This window comes from Cricetulus griseus (assembly GCF_003668045.3).
Source record: "Cricetulus griseus strain 17A/GY chromosome 1 unlocalized genomic scaffold, alternate assembly CriGri-PICRH-1.0 chr1_1, whole genome shotgun sequence".
In the NCBI taxonomy this organism is placed as follows: domain Eukaryota; kingdom Metazoa; phylum Chordata; class Mammalia; order Rodentia; family Cricetidae; genus Cricetulus; species Cricetulus griseus.
The window spans coordinates 40,570,463-40,590,773 of NW_023276807.1; the positions used below are offsets into that span (position 1 = coordinate 40,570,463).

The 20,311-nt window shown below is 38.3% G+C and overlaps 1 protein-coding gene across 5 annotated transcripts; it reads right to left on the bottom strand.

Moving 5' to 3' along the window:
- Positions 1–44: 44 nt before the first annotated feature.
- On the bottom strand, positions 45–20,271 carry Ufsp2 (UFM1 specific peptidase 2). 5 transcript variants are annotated; one of them, XM_027391106.2, is made up of 12 exons: positions 20,105–20,241; positions 18,072–18,151; positions 16,867–17,044; positions 16,719–16,785; positions 15,939–16,096; positions 15,361–15,553; positions 14,146–14,292; positions 11,646–11,810; positions 11,312–11,436; positions 4,646–4,722; positions 3,440–3,564; positions 45–219 (listed from the first exon to the last, which is right to left on the bottom strand). In XM_027391106.2, exons 2-12 carry the CDS (start codon positions 18,133–18,135, stop codon positions 133–135), a joined length of 1,386 nt encoding a protein of 461 aa, XP_027246907.1. In that variant the 5' UTR covers positions 18,136–18,151; positions 20,105–20,241; the 3' UTR covers positions 45–132. The 5 variants fall into 5 exon arrangements, 4 of the variants coding, with proteins under 4 accessions (XP_027246907.1, XP_035308436.1, XP_027246906.1 ...); XM_035452545.1 differs by lacking the exon at positions 20,105–20,241 and adding an exon at positions 19,909–19,986; XM_027391105.2 differs by lacking the exon at positions 18,072–18,151 and having other exon boundaries at positions 20,105–20,271.
- Between the last annotated feature and the right edge of the window lie 40 nt (positions 20,272–20,311).

Below are 20,311 nucleotides of genomic sequence, written 5' to 3' on the forward strand. Positions count from 1 at the left end.
TTCTTTACTACTTTTGAAAAAATTACTTTAAATCACAGCCACAATTTAATTTAAAATTATGCTTGCTTTTATTTACATTAGAACAGTTCTTTTAGATCTATAGTCTTGACTCCAAGATAATTTAAATAGCATTTAAACAGCATTTGGTCGTTGAGGAAGGCATAAGTTATAGTATGCATCCTTGTTCCAAAAGTCTGGGCTCTTCCATCCACACCAGCCCTAGATTTGGAAGGAAGGAAAGAAAACCTTTTATAACTCATGATTCCACAATGGAAACTCTACCTTTGTCAGCAGGATCCTGACATAAGACTTAGACACCAATCAAATTCAAGGATTTTCAAAGTGAAGAAAAGTAACTGTTTTTGTCAACTTGACATAAGCTACCATCATCTGGGAAGATGAACCTCAATTGGAAAAATGCCTCTATCAGATTTGCCTGTGGGGAATTGTCTTTATTGATGATCTATGTGGGAGGGCCCAGTAGCACATATGGGCAGTGACATCCTGGGCAGGTGGTCTTGGATCATACAAAAAGAAAGGAAGGAAGGAAGGAAGGAAGGAAGGAAGGAAGGAAGGAAGGAAGGAAGGAAGAAGAAAATTAAGCCAAGCAAGCTGGTGAGTGGCATTCCTCCGTGGCCTTCAGCTCTTGCCCTGACTTCTGGACTGTAAGATGAAATAAACCCTTTAACACAGCAACAGAAAGTAAACTAAAACATCTTTTTACATAGATTTTAAACAGAACAAAGCATATCTATAATACTTAAGTCTAGAAGTCATCAAAAAACAAAATAAAAAATACTTCCTTAAAGCAATTGTTAGTCCAGACATTATACTTCATTGGTTCTAATATACAGGCCATCAGTAGCTGTAATAGCTTTATTGGCAAACTGTTTTACTTAGTAGTCTACACATACGTGCCATTCAGTGACACTTTCAATATGAAATATGAGACCTAAGCCAGCCCCATGAGTTCTGTTTTTTTTTTTTATCCTCATGGGCTGTTTGCTTCCCAGTCTTCATTTCAATTTAATCTTTTTCTCCAGCAAAGAATAATTTTTAGTGGTTTATAAATATGAAAGTTTTATCAAGTTGCTGCTGGGACCACTCATTTTCTCTTTTCTCTTTGAGATAAGAGTCTTAAACTTAGCCCAAGATGGCTCAGAAGTTACTATGCAGTTTAGCCTGGGCCTTGAACTAGTAGTACACCACCCCCATGCTGAGATTACGGGTGTGTGCTACCACCCCCAGATTGATTTAATGAAGGAAGTCGATGACTGGTCTGTGTTACATCGAGGTCAAATGCAATGCAGAATATTTAGGCTGAGAGCTGAGTTACTCTAATTCAGAGGCTGCTGGTGTCTAGAGGGGACCTGAACTCTATGTAGGATAGGGTATATTAGCTCTTTTACAGTATGGAGGAGGTAGAGTTTGCTGAACATGTTCCTTTTTCTTCCCCTCTCTCTTTGTTAATTGTAAAAATTTAAACAAGATCAGAGTAGACAAATAAAACATTGTACACTATCTGCTTTGGCTCATTCCTACAGAGTCAGACCTTCTTGATAAGAGGGTTTTTTTTTTTTTTTTTTTTTTTTTTTTTTTTTAAAGAGGCAGAGAAACAGGCAGAGTGTATGCTAAAAGATATGGATCTGGAGGCTGGATTTCCTGATGACCATCCTGGGAGGTCAAAAGGGAAGCTCAGGAGGTGTTATGGCTAATACATGGAAAAAGAGAATGTGAACTGAGGAACTGCCTGGATGAGTTGGCCTGTGGGCATGAATGGGTCATTTCTATTGCTAATTGGAAAAGGAGGGCCTAGCCTATTGTGGGTAGTACTACCCTTTAGGTGAGTGGTCCTGAGTTGTATAAGATAGCAAGGTGAGCCAGCCAGTAAACAAGAGGTCTCTGCTTTAGTTTCTGCCTCCTCTTCTGCCTTGAGCCCACACTGACAGCTTGTGATCAGAAAGTGTAAGCCAAATAAACCCTTTCCTCTCCAGTAGGTTTTGTTTTATCACAGCAACAGAAACCAAACTAAGTCAGGGCAGTGAAGAGAGGAGCGGCAGAGGGCTTCCTTTACAGCTCCATGATTTATGGGAGTCAAGGACAGTGGAGTCCACCTGTGTCTGTGCCTCGGCTTCAGTTTGCTGTATGCATCAGAGGGTTAAAGGGCTTTCTGCTGTTAAATCATTCTACAAAAATGTAACTGGCAACATTCTCAGGAAAAGTAATCAGGGATGATGGCTCTCTTTATCTAATTGCTTCAGGATAATTCCATCGGGGCAAAGCCCATTAATCAGCCAGAAAAAAAGCACATTTATTAACCATATCACTCCCATGATGAAAAAAGTCAAGTTCCACCAGCTTTTAAGATAAATCTAAATCCTAGCTCAGCTTTTCTGCCTGGGGGACCCCTCCTCACTGGGCTTTGTGGTTCGGGCAGTTTGGGGAACAGGCTATGCTTTTCCTTCCCTTCATCTTAGGAGTTCTTCCACAGCCTTCTAAACCTAAACCTAAACCTGTATACTTCTTGTCTGAGAATCCTTTTGGAGGGTCCCCTGTCCCTCACTAGTAGACTAAGAGCCCCTCAGAGATGCTTAGGACTATGGCTGACATTGATTGGGTACTCATAAATGCCAGATGAATCAATACTTTGCTACTGAAAGGGAAAATGTGATTATCTTTTTTAAAAATTGCTTTTATTTATTTTGTGTTTGTGGAGGTCAGAGGACAACTTGCAGGAGTTAGTTCTTGTCTACCATGTGGGATCTAGGGATCAAACGCAGGTCCTCAGGTTTGGCAGAAAGTGTTTTTATCTGCTGAATCATCTTACCAGCCTTTCATATGAGAATTAGCTGCCTATAAATCAATTCAAATTTATGCCCCATGTAAGTATTATGCAAATACTTCTCAGCTTCTAATCTTTGTAGGATGATTATGTTATATGTACATAAATGAGAAGTACTCACATCTTCATAATGACTGGCATTTTGTTTATCTATTGATTCACTGATTGTAAAATTATTAAGGGTATGTGTTTATCTGTACTTGAGGTGTTGATCCCCTGGAGCTGGAGTTACATGTGGTTGTGAGCCACATAAAGTGTATGCTGGGAACTGAACTTGGGTCCTTTGTAAGAAGGGCAGGAGCTCTGAACTGCTCAGTCTTCTCTTCAGTGCTGATTTTAAGTTTATTCTGCTATCCTGTGTTAAGACAGTGATGAGAACACAACTGTATGTGCTACAAAATCTGCAAAGGAAATATGTCACCTTCTATTACTATGTTTAGTAAATTGTCTTTCCTATATAGAGTATAGGACTTAGAAACACTGCTATCAGGACAGCTGCCCTTGGCTTATTATCTTTGTTAATGGCCAGGCAGCAATCTTTCATTTCTGGCTCTTTGCCTTGCATCTTGTATTTATTTATGTGATATGGATATTTACCTTTTCCAAGATAACTTGCAGATCTTCAGCACCTGTATAATGTGGGTCTAGAATTAGAAATTTTATCTGCCCTGTAGTTTCATTCCATGTGACTCCTAGTATTGTGTGAGCCAATACTCCTCCCCCTAGAAAAAGAGAAATACAAAACAGCATAAATTAATTTCAACTGCTTATTCAGTTCAAATAAAAAAAATTGTTTTGCCTGTTAATTGACTTAAGACATCATTAGAACAGACTGCCCAATATTGTAAAAGTCCATGATGGTAAAAATACTTGAAAGGATAAGATTACATAATTAATAACTACTGTGTTACATATGGAGATATATAAGAAACACTGTGATCATATCTATAAATCATATAAAGTTTATATTCTATTGCTATGCCCATAAGACCCTAAAATCAACTGAGGAAGGGCTGCCAAGGGACCAAACTTCTCCCAATGCAGTACTGATTACTGAGGTACCTCTCCCGGCAATGCTCTTGCATCTGCTGAGCACCTCTAGGCTATCCACCCATTCGGTTCTCTGGGATATGCTGCTGACATCTACCTACCTCCATTTCTTACACACTAGTGTCTTTCATCTTCTGTTAGTTTTTCAGAGAATCATGTATCTTTAGCTCAATTAGTCAAATCTTCTTTTACAAAGAAAACCCACCGAAGGTAAGCAGTCTATTGTGTCACAAAACCAGCCAAGGTAGTGACAGAGTTATATGACTTATGATGCTTAGCCAAGTGGGTATCACTTTTAAAAATGCTATTCTTGGCTCTTTTAAATGTTCAAACAGTTATCAATTTCTTTTTAGCATTTATTCTTGGTTGCTAAACCTTTTTTGCAACTCCTCTACCCTTTGGAAATTAAAATTTAGAGTAGTGTGTATAAGTTTACTCTAAAATGTTGAAATTTTTATTTTTTGTGTATGGGTGTTTTGCCTACATCTATGTCTGTGGACCACATGATGCCTTGAAGAGAGGCATTGGACTCCCTGGAACTGGAACTACTGGTGATTGTGAACCACCACAGGGGAACTGAACCCAGGTCTTCAGGAAAAGCCCCCAGAGCTTTTCATCACTAAGCCATCTCTCCAGACCTAATTTTAAGATGTTTAAAATGACTAGCTTTTATGTAACAGTAAAACATTATACACATAAGTTTTACTTATTCTCCACTCTGCCAAAAGAACCCAACATGTCAGAACCCCTTACCAATCATTACAGGAGTGCCCACATTCTGGAAATGGTTGGCCAGTTCCCGTCCTTGAGAGGTCATTTCTGAACCTTGGCTAAATAAAAAGAAAAAATCATCTTCTTTCAGAAAACTATTTGCAGCATTTAGTCAAGTAATGAGTTGGGGGGGGCAATACTTTCAATCTTATTGTTTGTGGATCTTGAAAAAAAATTAAGTGGTAGGGACCTGATTCAGGTACAACTTAAAGCAATGTAAACTCTAACATTTTCAGGACACTAACTAGAGAAGAAACAAAAGACTCCAGTTTTCTGCTTCTGGAACTGCATAAAGGCTTTGTATTTTTAACACCAGACTGAAACTGGTCACCTTGTTATTTTTCACAGTCTATATGTTCTTCCTATCTTAAAATTAGGAACAGTAACACCCATCCCATGTAGAAGATAGAGGAGAGTCTTCTGTGAAAATGCCCAAGTGTTTTCAAGTGCACCATATTGTAGAATAGTTGGACATACTGAGTCCCTTTCACTTTTGAGAAAAGAAAGATAGAATAGTACATATACTCCTCAGCATTCCAAGTTGAAAATACCATGAGTAAAAATTTATTTAGTATCTCTAACTATGAAACATCAGAGCTTAGCAACATATCTCGCTTGTTTCCCTTCATGAAAGGTTAACTGAAAGCTAACTTGTTGCTACTGCATACCATCATCACAGTCTTGTCCTGCATATTTGAAAAACCAAACGATAAGTCCAAAAGAAATTTTACCTCATTATAAAGTTAAGAAAATAAAAAAAAAAGATTGTAAGCAGAATCATCAATAGAACCATTCCTTTTGTGGATGTAACAGGTGGTGTGAAACCTGGTAAACTCTTGGTTGAACAGTCTTTAGTTTCTTAAAATGTATATTTTGTGAGTGTGCATATGTACACTTGTGCCATGGCACACATATGGAGGTCTTATGAATTAAACTCAGGTAGCAGGGTTGGTGGCAACTGTCTTTCACCTCATCAGCCCCAAACTCTACTTTTTAAAAATATTTCTTTAATACTTTATCTGACATCATTTCTTACTGATTTTCACAATTCCAACAGTGAGATCAAACATACTTTTAAGTACTTGGACAATAGACACTGTTACTGTTGTTATCAGTACAAGATAGTTTAAAATATAAGTCCATGGAAAAAGTCTTCAAATATCTAACTTATTAATTAACGAAGTAGAAGAAAAGTCATTCCTAGTTTTTTTATGTTGTGCCTAGGAGTTGGGTGGGATGGGATCCCCAGTAACTGGTTTGCTTAAAATAGCTGGTTATTATACTAGGCATAGATAGAATCATCTTCTGGGGTGATAGATATGCCCCGCCCCCAAACTGCTTAGCCCAGTTCATTGGGCGATGTTCTCACTCTAACTGACAACCATTATGTCCCTACTTAAGACTGCATAAGTGTGGTTCCTCAGGCCTTTGTTTATCTCAGCCTCTAGGGCATATCTGTCATAGCTTGGGGAATCTCAAATTCAGGACTATTCCCTGACTGAGCCAAAGAGTTCTTGTCTCTTGGAGGATTTTAGTGCTGACTGCAGTAATGTTATATCTTATTTATTTAGTAAAGTGAATATTTTACTATATGTGAGAATCAGAGTATAACATGTATGGTGATGAAATTAAAAACTTCTTAGATCTTTAATAAAAATTAAGTTATGGTCAGAGAAACTGATATGTGCTAATTTATATATTCTCTTGTTAGAATTATAGAAAATGTAAGTTGAATATATTATTTGTATATTTGTTGGTTTATTAACATGTTAGCAAGAAAAAGAAAAAAGGAAAAACATAATAGTTAGTGATCAACATTTGGTTTTCTCCTTATAAGACTTTTTGAAGATTTAAACATTGGAAAACTACATTGTGTATCTAGAACTTTACCCAAAGATATTTCTGTGTTTTTCCATGTTTACACTAAAATTAGGTCTAGAGAATACATGTATATACCACAGCTTGTTTTAAAAAAATGAGATTTATAAAGCAATGAGATAATGAGGAAGAGCAATGATTGGAAAGGAAAGGTCATCTTCTATTATTTTAATAAAAATTATGAACTGTCCCTTTAAAAATGATGTATCCAGTTTATAAAGTATCCTTACCTAACAAACAGTATTCTTGAAGTTACACCAATCAAATAAAATGGAAACTAGAATTAAAGGTTGGGGAAAGATCTTCCAATCAAATGGACCCAAGAAACAAGTGTGGGTAGCAATCCTAATATCCAACAAATTGGACTTTAAACTAAAATCAGTCAAAAGAGATGAAGAAGGTCATTTCCTACTCATCACAGGAGAAATCCATCAGGATGAAGTCTCAATTCTGAACATTTATGCCCAAAATACAAAGGCATCCACGTTTGTAAAAGAAGCTTTACTAAAAGTCATATCACACATAAAACCCCACACATTTATAGTGGGAGATTTCAACACCCCACTCTCACCACTGGACAGGAACACCAGACAGAAACTTAACAAAGAAACAAAAGATCTAATAGAAGTTATGGCGCAATTGGACTTAACAGATATCTATAGAACATTCCACCCAAATACAAAACAATTTACCTTCTTCTCAGCGCCACATGGAACCTTCTCTAAAATCGACCACATACTTGGCAACATAGCAAACCTCAACAGGTACAAAAAAATTGAAATAACCCCCTGTGTCTTATCAGACCACCATGCTTTAAAATTAGAATTCAACAACAACAAGAACTACAGAAAACCTACAAACTCATGGAAATTAAGTAACACCCAATTGTACAATTCATGGGTCTAGGAAGAAATAAAAAAAGAAATTAAAGATTTCCTAGAATTCAATGAGAATGCGGACACAACATATCCAAACCTATGGGATACTCTAAAAGCAGTGCTAATAGGAAAGTTCATAGCACTAAATGCCCACATGAAGAAACAGGAGAATAATCATACTAGAGAATTAACAGCACAACTGAAAGTTTTAGAAAACAAAGAAGCCAATACACCCCAGAGGAGCAGATGCCAGGAAATAATCAAATTGAGGGCTGAAATCAATAAAATAGAAACTAGGAGAACATTACCAAGATCAATATAACAAAATGGTTCTTTGAGAAAATCAACAAGATAGACAAACCTTTATACAAACTTACCAAAAAACAAGAGAAACATGCAAATTAATAAAATCAGGAATGAAAAGGGAGTCATAACAACAGACACAGAGGAAATCCAGAGAATCATCAGGTCATACTTTGAAAACCTATATTCCTCAAAATTTGAAAATATAAAGGATATGGACAATTTTCTGGATAGATTTCACTTTCCAAAATTAAATCAAGAACAGATAAGCAACTTAAATAGACCTATAACCTCTAATGAAATTGAAGCAGTCATTAGAAGTCTCCCAACCAAAAAAAGCCCAGGGCCAGATGGCTTCAGTGCAGAATTCTACCAGAAATTCAAAGTACAGCTAATACCAATTCTCAAATATTCCACACAATAGAAGCAGAAGGGTCATTACCAAACTCTTTTTATGAGGCCACAATAACCTTGATACCCAAGCCACACAAAGACACAACTAAGAAAGAGAACTACAGACCAATATCCCTCATGAACATTGATGCAAAAATTCTCAATAAAATATTGGCAAATCGAATCCAAGAACACATCAGAGAAAAATCATCCATCCCGATCAAGTAGGCTTCATCCCAGGTATGCAAGGATGGTTCAACATATGACAATCCATCAATGTAATCCACCATATAAACAGACTGAGGAAAAAAATCACATGATCATCTCACTAGATGCTGAAAAAGCCTTTGACAAAATCCAACATCCCTTCATGATAAAGGTCCTGGAGAAATCAGGGATAACAGGAACATACCTCAACATAATAAAAGCAATATACAGCAAGCCGACAGCCAACATCAAATTAAATGGAGAGAAACTCAATGCAATTCCTCTAAAATCAGGTACAAGACAAAGCTGTCCACTCTCTCCATACTTCTTCAATATTGTCCTTGAAGTTCTAGCTAGAGCAATAAGACAACAAAAGGAGATCAAGGGAATACAAATCGGAAAGGAAGAAGTCAAACTCTCACTATTTGCAGATGATATGATAGTCTACGTAAGTGACCCGAAAAACTCAACCAGGGAACTCTGACAGCTGATAAACACCTTCAGCAAAGTGACAGGATACAAGATTAACTCAAAAAAATCTGTAGCCCTACTATATATGGATGACACATTGGTGGAGAAAGAAATCAGAGAAGCATCACCCTTTACAATTGCCACAAACAACATAAAATACCTTGGAGTAACACTAACCAAAAAAGTGAAAGACTTTTTTTGAGTCTCTAAAGAAAGAAATTAAAGAAGATACCAGAAAATGGAAAGATCTCCCATGCTCTTGGATAGGCAGGATCAACATAGTAAAAATGGCAATCTTACCAAAAGCAATCTACAGATTCAATGCAATCCCCATCAAAATCCCAACACATTTCTTCACTGACCTTGAAAGAACAATTCTCAACTTTATATGGAGAAACAAAAGACCCAGGATAGCCAAAACAACCCTGTACAATAAAGGAACTTCTGGAGGCATCACCATCCCTAACTTTAAGCTCTATTACAGAGCTATAATCCTGAAAACAGCTTGGTATTGGCACAAAAATAGACAGGTAGACCAATGGAATAGAGTTGAAAACCCTGAAATTAACCCACACACCTACGAACACCTGATTTTGACAAACGATCCAAATATATACACTGGAACAAAGAGAACACCTTCAACAAATGGTGCTGGCATAACTGGATGCAAACATGTAGAAGACTACAGATAGACCCAAGCCTTTCACCCTGCACAAAACTTAAGTCAAAATGGATCAAAGACCTCAACATAAACCTAGCCACACTGAATCTACTAGAAGATAAAGTGGGAAATACCCTTGAATTAATCGGTACAGGAGACCGCTTCCTGAACATAACACCAGTAGCACAGACACTGAGATCAAAATTAATAAATGGGACCTCCTGAAACTGAGAAGCTTCTGTAAGGCAAAGGACATAGTAAGCAAGACAAAACAACAGCCCACAGACTGGGAAAAGATATTCATCAACGCCACATCTGAGAGAGGGCTGATCTCCAAAATATACAAAGAACTCAGGAAGCTATTCTCCAAAACACCAAACAATCCAATTAAAAAATGGGGTACAGAACTAAATAGATAATTCTCAATAGAGGAATCTAAAATGGCTGAAAGACACATAAGAAAGTGTTCAACATCCTTAGCCATCAGGGAAATGCAAATCAAAACAACTCTGAGATACCATCTTACTCCTGTCAGAATGGCTAAAATCAAAAATACCAATGACAGTTTATGCTGGAGAGGATGTGGAGAAAGAGGAACACTCCTCCACTGCTGGTGGGAGTGCCAACTTGTACAGCCACTTTGGAAATCAGTATGGAGACTCCTCAAGAAAATGGGAATGAGTCTACCACAAGATCCAGCAATTCCACTCCTAGGCATATACCCAAAAGAAGCACATTCATATAACAAGGACATCTGTCCAGCTATGTTCATAGCAGCATTATTTGTAATAGCCAGAAACTGGAAGCAGCCTAGATACCCCTCAACTGAAGAATGGTTACAGAAAATGTGGTACATTTACACAATGGAGTACTACTCAGCAGAAAAAACCAATGGAATCTTGAAATTTTCAGGAAAATGGATGGAAGTCGAAGAAACCATTCTGAGCGAAGGTAACCCAATCACAAAAAGACAAACATTATATGTACTCACTTATATGTGGACCTGCTTTATGATACATAGTAGTGACCATGCTTTATCAGAGCTGTTTTTAATGATGCTGCTCAGAATGGTTTCCTTCCAGATGATGATTGAGAAGCTAATTTAAAAAAAAAAAATGGTGCCAGGTACCACAAGGGTAACAGAACTGTGCTGTTTTTCTGGGATTTTGTTTTTTACTTTTTTTTTTTAATGGAGAGTGCTGGATGTCTCTACAATTTTGTTTAAATGACTGCAGAACCTGGAAAAGCTATTGCTGCTATTGATGCATAACATACTGCCATTATTGGTCTTTTTATATAAATATATATATATAATATATATATATATATATACATATATAATTTGAATTTTTGGAAACTTTAGCTGTGCTGTCAACTTTGGAAAAAAGTATCCCAGTTTACCACATTCAGTTGGCATTGTACAAAAATTAACAGCCATATTGTTCTAGAAATGTTGAACTTAATTTTTTCCATTTGTACAGGGGTAACGTACTGTATTAAATATGTAAGGTCTTAAAAAAAAAAAAGGGATTTTTAGAGCCCATCCCATATGAAGGGATGCTCTTGACCTGGACACATGGGGAAGGACCTAGGCCTGGCCCAGGATGATGTGGTAGACTTTGGGAAGCCCCTTTTGAGGGCCTTACCCTGCCTGTGGAGTGGAGGGGGGATGGCTAGGGGCAGGTGGGATGTTGGGGGGGAGGGGAGGGAGAGGGAGAAGGAATTGACATCTAAAGCAAGCTTGTTCCTAATTTGAACTAATAAAATTTAAAAAAAGATTATAGAATAACTCAAAAGTGAAAACAAAACAAAACAAAACAAAAAAAATGATGTATCCAGTTTATAAAGTATCCTTACCTAACAAACAGTATTCTTGAAGTTACACCAATCAGTTGGTTTAGTACCAGCTGTACTTCAATAGATCCAATCCATTGCCGAGATCCCACAAATGTTGCTGGTTTGTCACCAGCATCAACAAGAGCCTTTATATATTAAAAACACACACACACACAAATAAAAATCTATATGCAAGACAGCTATTAATAGTAGGGTATTTTGATTGATTACCAGTAAGATAATACATTTTTTTCAAAGCAAAAATAAATCTATGCCATGGGGTAATAATAATCAACGGCATATTAAAAGCTAGTGGAACACAAATTGGTTTAATTAAAAAGGGCAAGCTCTGTACCTGCTGAATCTCTCTGTGTGTTGGAATGGACCTCTCTGTGTATCCCTGATGTCTGAACCATGAGCAGATCGTCTGCAGGGACCGATAAGCACAGCCCCAGCCATTGTCATCTATCCGATCCTGCATATAGTGATGATAAGCGTAGATGCCCTGGACCACACACATCTGTAAAATAAAAAATGCAATAAAATGCTAAAGACAGAGGACATATTCTTTAGAAACACCAGAGCCATATTTACTGTTTTATAGCTGTAGTTTTACTTTAGACAGTGGTTCTCAACCTGTGGGTCATGACCTTTCTCACAGAGGTCACCTAGGACCATCAGAAAACACAGATATTTACATTACAATTCCTAATAACAGCAAAATTATGGTTAGAAAGTACAAATGAAAATAATTTTATGGAGGGGGGACTACTACAACATGAGGAACTGTATTAAAGGATGGCAGCATCAGGAAGGTTGAGAATCCCTGCTTTAGGCCCTTATAAAAATGTCTTCAGTGAACAATGGCTTAATATTATATCCTTTTGGCCTTTTCTTACAGTCCAGAGTCCTTTCCAATGCCCCCACTTAGAAACCTGCTAGAAAGATATGTGTTCTGGCTCGACAATGCTTGATCCAGGTTGTTTTACAGGCTTGTCATATCAAATGATCAAGAAAATACCATTCCAATGGTATATATACTCTAGAAATTAAAAGATGGAGCACTCCCCAACTCATTTAGTGAGTTGTATATCACTAATACTTTTTCTATTAAGAGGAAATTACTAGTTACAAATATAGATTATATATAAATATATATTTTATGTATAAAAATATATGTTATGTATTGGTTTTTTGAGACAGCGTTTCTCTGTGTAACAGCCCTGGCTCACAGAGATCTGCCTGCCTCTGCCCCCTGAGTGCTAGTATTATAGACGTGCGCTATCACTGCCCCACAGCGAAAAAAATCCTAACAAAATATTATCAAACTGAATCCAGCAGGGAATAAGATTCGATAATGAGCATAGTAAACTGGATTTATATAATGAACACATCCATTATTACTGGGAGATCAGATGAAGTGTCTAGGGGTAAATAACATGATGTTTATAACTTTCCCTGAAATGGTTCAGGGGAATAAAGAGATAAAAATGAAAAAAAATTTAGCAAGTGTGTACAACTGTTTCACATATATATGCACAGGAGTTGTAAAAAATAGTTTGAGAGAAAAATATTCAAGTCAGGAGCTTGTAGAGGGCCACTTAGGTTTCCATCGTAACATTATACACTTTATTTCTTACTCTCTGATTCGGTGACAGCAAGATTTTAACAATGGGTTTCTTTGGATTTCTTCCTATCTTCTCAAAGTAAGTGAAATCATTTAACATCTCTAAAGTGTTGACTCTTGACTCACGGAGTATATATAACGGTGGTGTCCAGCTAATGCTATTTCCAGAGGAAGCTGGTCTGTTTGTGCAGATGGAGATATTACGGCTAAACCAAATCTGGACTCCTCAGTCTGCTCTCCCAGTTCCCACAGCATTTATCATTTGACTCTTAGATTTCCTTACGAAACTCAGAAGGTACTAAAAGAAGGCTACCGAAGATGGCCTTTCTTTCTCTGTAATCTACATTGAGACATGCATGGTAAGCCCAGCAGTAAGAGCAGAGGGTAAAGTTGAGAAGAACATATGCTGAAAAGTTCAGAGGCCCAGGAAAAAGTTCTGCATAACCGGAACAATGCAGATACGGAAGGTGGAAGGCTGCCAAGGAGAGGGAGGGCAATCAGGAGCCAAGCACACTCGGGGAAGCAGTGGAAAGCCAGCAAGGAGCCAGCTGGGCCATCAGAGAGCCCGTGTCAGCTCCAGTCATTGCACCATTGTTTCTAAGAGGCCTGAATGTTCCCCTGCTCCCACTCTGGGATGACAATGACATTTTTTTTTAGTGGCTTTCATGTATCCTTAATTTAACCCCTGTACTCACGATCTGCCAATCCAGTTAGCTAAGCAACTTATATTGAGAGTCTGCAACCAGATACGTGCTATATAGGATAGAGTGCAGCATCTTAGCCTCAGTGGCTTGGGGAAGTTTCCCCATAATTAGCATGATTTATCAGGTGCAGAGTGAGAAAAAAGGAAAAGACCTTTAGAGAAATTAGAGAATGTTGTTTTAGTAGGAGAAATGTGGTAAATACAGTTATCTTAAAGGAGGTTTTTTTTTTTTTTTTTGGAGACAGGGTTTCTCTGTGTAGCCTTAGCTGTCCTAGAACTCACTCTGTAGACCAGGCTGGACATCTGTCTCTGCCTCCCAAGTGCTGGGATTAAAGGTGTGTAGCACCACACCTGGCTCCTTAAATGAGGTCTTAAACAAAGGCTTAAAATAGACAAGCATTAAGTTCTTTTTTTTTAGGGATGACACACAGTAGGAATCAATTGTTAAAAACTTCTCTTGGGAACCAATCCAAAACAATGAATGCCAACAACTGGCCAACTCTTGTAAGAACTACTTAGACTCACCACACTACCCTCTATGTTAGGTGGACTCAGATAAGCATGTGGGTTCCTAATGCAGCCGTCTTTATATGGTTCATCTGGAAAGTGGTACGCATTAGCCCTTTTGAAATAAGGTCTGTCATGTGGGAGATTGAAGAGGTCATGTAACTCCTAAATAAAACCAGAATCAATAAACGAAGAAAAGAATTTTAAATGCTTAGTAAAACACTCAAATTCAATAATTATAAAGCAAAACATGTTAGCTGTTTTCAAAAACATGGCTTAATTCATTAAGGTCAATTGGCGAAAACCTGAAACCAATTTATATCCCTCTAGTACAGACTAGAAGGGAAGACAGAAGCATGAAAATAACTTGCTAGAATTGGGATATTTTGTGAATCAGAAATCAGAATTCACAATGATATGTCACAGTACTTTGGAAAACCATGTTTATAATACTTTAGACATATAAGTGCAATTATTAAATACAGAGTAGAAGTTAGATGGCAAACCAAGATGCCATGAATAGAAACATTTACCAGTGCTTATAATGTACTATTTTCTCAACCTCATAAAAACATACAATACTTATTCTAAAGTGTGGCCAATTGCCAGTGTACTCTAGTGGTTTCAAGAGGTCAGCTTCCATTATGTGGAGCAGTATGGAGGGCTAGCATTATACTACTTCTTAGGAGCAGAGTTTAGGACATAATTTGATGAGTGCCAGACAAGGCCACAGGTCCAAAAGGCATATTCTAAAAACCAGTCCTTTTGTTGAGAATCTCATTTCTTTATATGCTGGACAGGTTAAATAACCTTAGTGGTTGCAATATTACCATGTGCCATAGTCAGAATTAGCATGGATTCCATCATTCCTTTTGCACTGCACGTTGTCTCTCTCACAAATCTGGAGGTAACAGCGGGGGAAGGAACTTACTAACATACATCAGCTACTCTAGGCATGTAAGCATCTTTCCATTTCTATTTTTCACTATGGAAAGTGATAAAAATCTCATGATTATGTGATCCACACTGAAAACTGAAATTAAAATGTTACATGCTGTACTAAACTAGCACGCGTTCATTACTAAACATATCACAAAGAAATTTCATGAAATTTCTATACAGTTGTCCATTTCTATACTTTTAAATTAAACCATAAAATAATTTATATTTACTACAAATTGTACTTAAGCACAACACAAACAAGAGACTTCATAATAACTGATCCACTTTTACCTTTCTATAGGCCTGCAGCTGAGCATCTGGAATTCCTGATGGATATAAAACTGTTACAAGATTTTTTTCCCCTGGCAATAGGAAGTGCAGTGGTTCAGGGACCACAATAGATGTTCCTTTTATGTATCTCAAAATGCATTTTTCCACATCAACTAGTTGGTTATGAACTGCATCCACTAGAAGTTTTCGGACTCTGTAGAAGAAAATACTTAAGTGAATAAACAAAAGATATGGTGGCTACAATGAAGATATATAGCTAATATGTCTGGTATAGAGTAAAAAACTTTCACTGGACAAGGTTTGTCAAACAAAGTCTAAATTATGCAAAGCCAAAGTAACTATATTTTCTCTGGCTGGATAGAGGAAGCCTTCTAGGTTTCAGTGTGCTATCCTACTTCTTCCAAATAAATATTTAATCATTCAATGACTCTTGGGTTGAAAATAAGGAGTATATCACAGTAAAAACAGCCCATCACCCTGGATATGACTCGTGCCACACTTTTGGAAGAACTCAGTTCTGATTACTTTATAGCAGGGTCCTCATTTAAATGTGGCAGTAGTACTAAAAAAATACCTACTTTCCCCACGTTTCTTCTGGAGCAACAGCTACAACTACATCGATCGGCAAGTTCATATTAATGTAGTGGTGTTCTTCATTTTCCCTTTCAATGATGGGGGTTACAGCTCCCAGAGAGGTTGATATTTCCAGCATGAGATCTATGTTTACTATTTGTTGCTGTACAGACAGACAGTTAAGAGTCAGCTTGTGAAACATTAAACACTGAATATAAATAGAGTTTTAAACGACGATATATAAAGCTACATTTTAGAAAGTAACTTCAGGAAGTGCCTTTCTGCTCCAAAATAATCTGTATGAATGCAGAGTGTGTGGCAAATAAAGATGGAATCAGATTGTCCACGTGTTTGTCAGTATTAGGGTCATGTGTAGGGCACCCCTGGGTTATTGTGCTATTCTTTCCACTTTTGGACAGACCTAAAGTAAAAAACAGAAAACAGAAAACCTCCAAATAACATTGCTCAGCAGGTGAATTTCTGTTGAGTTTGAAGCCAGGCTGGTCTACTTACTTACCAAGTTTATGAATGATTTTTTTTTTCTTTTAAGCAACTTATAAACCTACTGAAATCAGTTTTGGTTTTGCAGGATCAAAATAAAATAAAAACTTCAAAATTACACATTACATCAAGAAAACATGTTTAGAAATGTAAAACGGACACATAACATTTCTAGGCCTCTGTATTCTAGGAGGGCAAGATTAAATAATGACCTATATCTCACTTAGCTCCAAATTCAAGGATTTAACTTTTTTTTTATCTGTAGAAAAGACAGATTTGCTTACCATGTCTGATGACTTTTTGTCTTTCTTTTTTGTGAATTTTCGCTTTTTATCCTCTTCCTGCTCAAACCTAAAATTTTGATGTACAAAGACATTTACAAGTGTGAAATGACGCCTTGAAAACACTCCCAGAAACTGTCTAAATACTCACTGGATGAGGTGCACTATGTTCTTACAGGTGGAGCTGTCAGTCAGCTCGCCAGTGTTTGTGTCACTGTTGGGCCACAGATACATGGAGCTGTTGGAGACTCTGAATACAAGAGCGTCTGAAGACAGCTTGGTAGTCAGGTCATTCAACACCTGTCTTAGAGCATTCTTGATAAACATTTCTAAATGAAAGGCAAACAAATCAGAAGGATCTCAAACTTTTGACAGGGATGTTTTTAAATCCAAGAAGACAGAAGACATGACTTTCAAATGCTCTCCCTCCTTTTCAATCACTAGCACAATTCTGGCCTCTCCCTCTTTAGAATTCTGAGACCATAAATTTCAACTAATGGCGTTTAGTGTGTCTGTAGCAATTTACAGCCAATACTACCTTTTTAAAAATTATCATTATAAAATTTTTCATACCCTCAAGGAGAACCCCTGCCCCTGTTTGCAGTCACTCTTCGTTTCCCCTTCACTTTCCATCCCTTACCTTCTGAATGCTTGTGGCTCCAAAATCACCAGTGGCATTTGTAGGGATGATTTCATTTATCATCAGGGAGTTATTAGCCAGTGTCCTTCCAATCTCATGTTCTCCACCCCCTTTTCTGACCACTCTCCCCTGAGTTTCAGATTCGACTAAGTGCTCACTGGAAACCTGAACGCAATGTCCCAGCAGCATCTCAAATATATGGCATCTCGGCTGTAATTCCCCACATTCCTCCCTGGGTACTCTCTATCTCAGTGTTTGGCATCAGCCTCAGCCAGAAGCTAGTAGACATCCTGGAATTTACCTTACAAAAATCCCCCTGAGTTTCTTCTCCAAATTTCTTCTAACATTCCAGCACACTACAGTATTTAAAAGAGTTGGGTACCAGGACATGGGGTAACCCAACATACAATTACAACTCTGCAATGTGTAGAACCCGGTAGTCTATTTACCCCCCCCCTCTCTCTCTCTTTCTCTCTGTGTGTGTGTGTGTGTGTGTGTGTGTGTGTGTGTGTGTGTGTGTGTGTGTGTGTGTAAAAGTCAATTTTCTTCCAAGACAGCCCTAAAGGTTCATAAGAAAGGTTAAATCTTTTAATTTACAGAGGTGCCCTGTGGGCTAGTAAAGGAGTTAAAATATAGTATCTAAATTTGAGTTTAGTTTATTTTTCTTATCCCATCCTCAGAATCCATCACTATAAATCTGATAACAAAAGACATACCTTTAGGAGAGGCTAGCTGAAAAGCCAGATCAAAGCCTCCTCTTATTCTGAAGAGTATATCCATAGCTTTGGCGGGTCACCTAGAACAAATGTAACAATTCCCTTGTGGGGCAGGACAAACTCATCTTTACATAAATTAGAATCTATTTCAGTTTAGGATACGGCATTAATTTTGCACTTATTTCATGGGTTAATTCCTTATGCATAAATATACAACAACTCCTGCAAATCCTAAAAAAGGGTGTTTCAAACCTCAGTTTCATACTGAAATCACCCAGGGAGCTTAAATTTCTGACACCCAGGAGGCATGGCCAGAGACTCTAGTTCATTGGCATCAGGCTGTCCCAGGCACAAGGATACATAAAAGCCTCCTCGATTCCTTTCATAGTGGTTACAATGTGAAAAAATGGTTCAGAGGCAATGTGTAAATGCTGCTAATCACAGTCTTGATGCATTTAGCAATGGCATGAAAACATCAGTGGTAAAAAACAATCTAGTTTAAGAATGTGACAAGAGGAGAGCGGTGGGAGCACTGTGAGGTAGAGGCAGGCAGATCTCTGTGAGTTCAAGGCCAGACTAATCTACAGAGTGAGTTTCAGGACAACCAGGAGTGTTTCACAGAGAAATCTTACCTTGAAAAACCACAAAAAAAAAAAAAAAAAAAGATGTGCTGAACACTGAGCCTAATATACTATACTGAGAGATTGTGGCTAAGCCAATGAGAACTAAGTAACTACTGCTAGTGAGAGTAGACACTGGTAGACCTCACCATCTTAAAAGGCCCAACCATGATTTTACATTTAAAAAACACACCGAGATTAGCATATATACATGGCCTACGTCAAAGTTGCCCCTGACAGAGAGAAAAAGCATCCGCAGAATGGAAGAGACTATCAGTTCTTAACTTAGATCCATATGCTGAGTTTCAGGTAGTGAATGATATATTACAAAAGAGAATAGTATACAACAAAAGACCTGGTCATAATGAGCTTGGTGTGTGTGTGTGTGTGTGTGTGTGTGTGTGTGTGTGTGTGTGTGTGTATGTGTGTGTGTGTGTGTGTGTGTGCATGCTCCTGTGTGCCAAAGTGCCCTTTCCAGGCAGAGTGACCAATTGCTTAAAACAACATCTAGTAAGACCGATGTGGTGGTGTATGACTATAATCCCAACACCTGGAAGGTGGTGGCAGAAAGATCAAATTTCAAAGTCATTCCCGGCTGTATACCAAGTTCAAGGACAGCCTGGGTTTTGTGAGACCTGGTCTTAAATCCAAACCAAAGAAAAAGACCACTTAGAATACGACCCGATTGGATGATGGCAAGGGCAAAGGTCAAGGATGGTTTAAGGGCAAAGAGGGTGATATTATAGACACTCAGAAGCAGAATCCAAAAGATTTGATTATTGACTTGAGATGAGGCACATCTGTCAAGTGCTTGGTGGGCACAAGACAGGTTATCTGTAGAGATATGTTTTCTGAAGTAAGAGTGTGGAGAGAGCAGGAGGTGGAGATGATGGATGACTCAGCTCTGCAACTGCTGATTTGAGTAATCTATTTAAAAGGAAGCAGTTAACTAGATTCATGAATTGAGTTCAGAAGGAAGGAGAGAAAGCTCTGGGTGCAAAGTATATCTGAAGAAGATAAACATTTACAGTACAGATAGATGGCAGAACCTGGCTGAGCTAGGAGACAGGACCCAAAACAGAGAGTGAGACGCCATGTAACCTAAGGGAGTAGACTATATGAAGGAAATTGCGCCTGTTTTTCCAAAATCAGAAGTTCTTTCTGCATAAGTTCCAAATACGCCACGGGTGCTTCACTGTCAAGACGCAATGACTGACCCGGAGGGTCAGTGTCCGGGTGCTGCTGAGGCGCGGATGCGTGGCAGCTGGGAGACCCAAGGGAGGACATTTCGCACTGCGCCGCCGTTGGCACCTTGGGACCGTCTCCTCCCAGGGGACTGGAGCCGTTTTCTTAAAGGTTGTCGAAGTCCTAGGAGGAAACACCAGACGGTCACTGACATTCAGAATCACTTACCAGGCTCACCACCTGGAGATGACAGGAATGACGATTTCGCGCAAGCCAAGGTCGGACCGGAAGTGGCGTCAAGGCCAGACGAAGACAGGGCTCCGGCAGACGGACTACAACTCCCAGAATGCCTCACATCAACCATCACGGAGCATACCACATTGCAACTGTTCACCCGTGGCTAGAGGGCTGGGAAACAGAAGGCTTCATTTTCGA

What these genes read in the sequence shown, in the direction of transcription:
- Ufsp2 (XM_027391105.2), bottom strand. Translation starts at nt 20,240, where the DNA reads ATGGTTGATGTGAGGCATTCTGGGAGTTGTAGTCCGTCTGCCGGAGCC. An exon ending in AACATAGTGCACCTCATCCA is followed by an intron (nt 16,786 to 16,866) that starts GTGAGTATTTAG and finishes TCAAAATTTTAG; the next exon opens with GTTTGAGCAGGAAGAGGATA. An exon ending in ACAAAAAGTCATCAGACATG is followed by an intron (nt 16,097 to 16,718) that starts GTAAGCAAATCT and finishes CTGTCTGTACAG; the next exon opens with CAACAAATAGTAAACATAGA.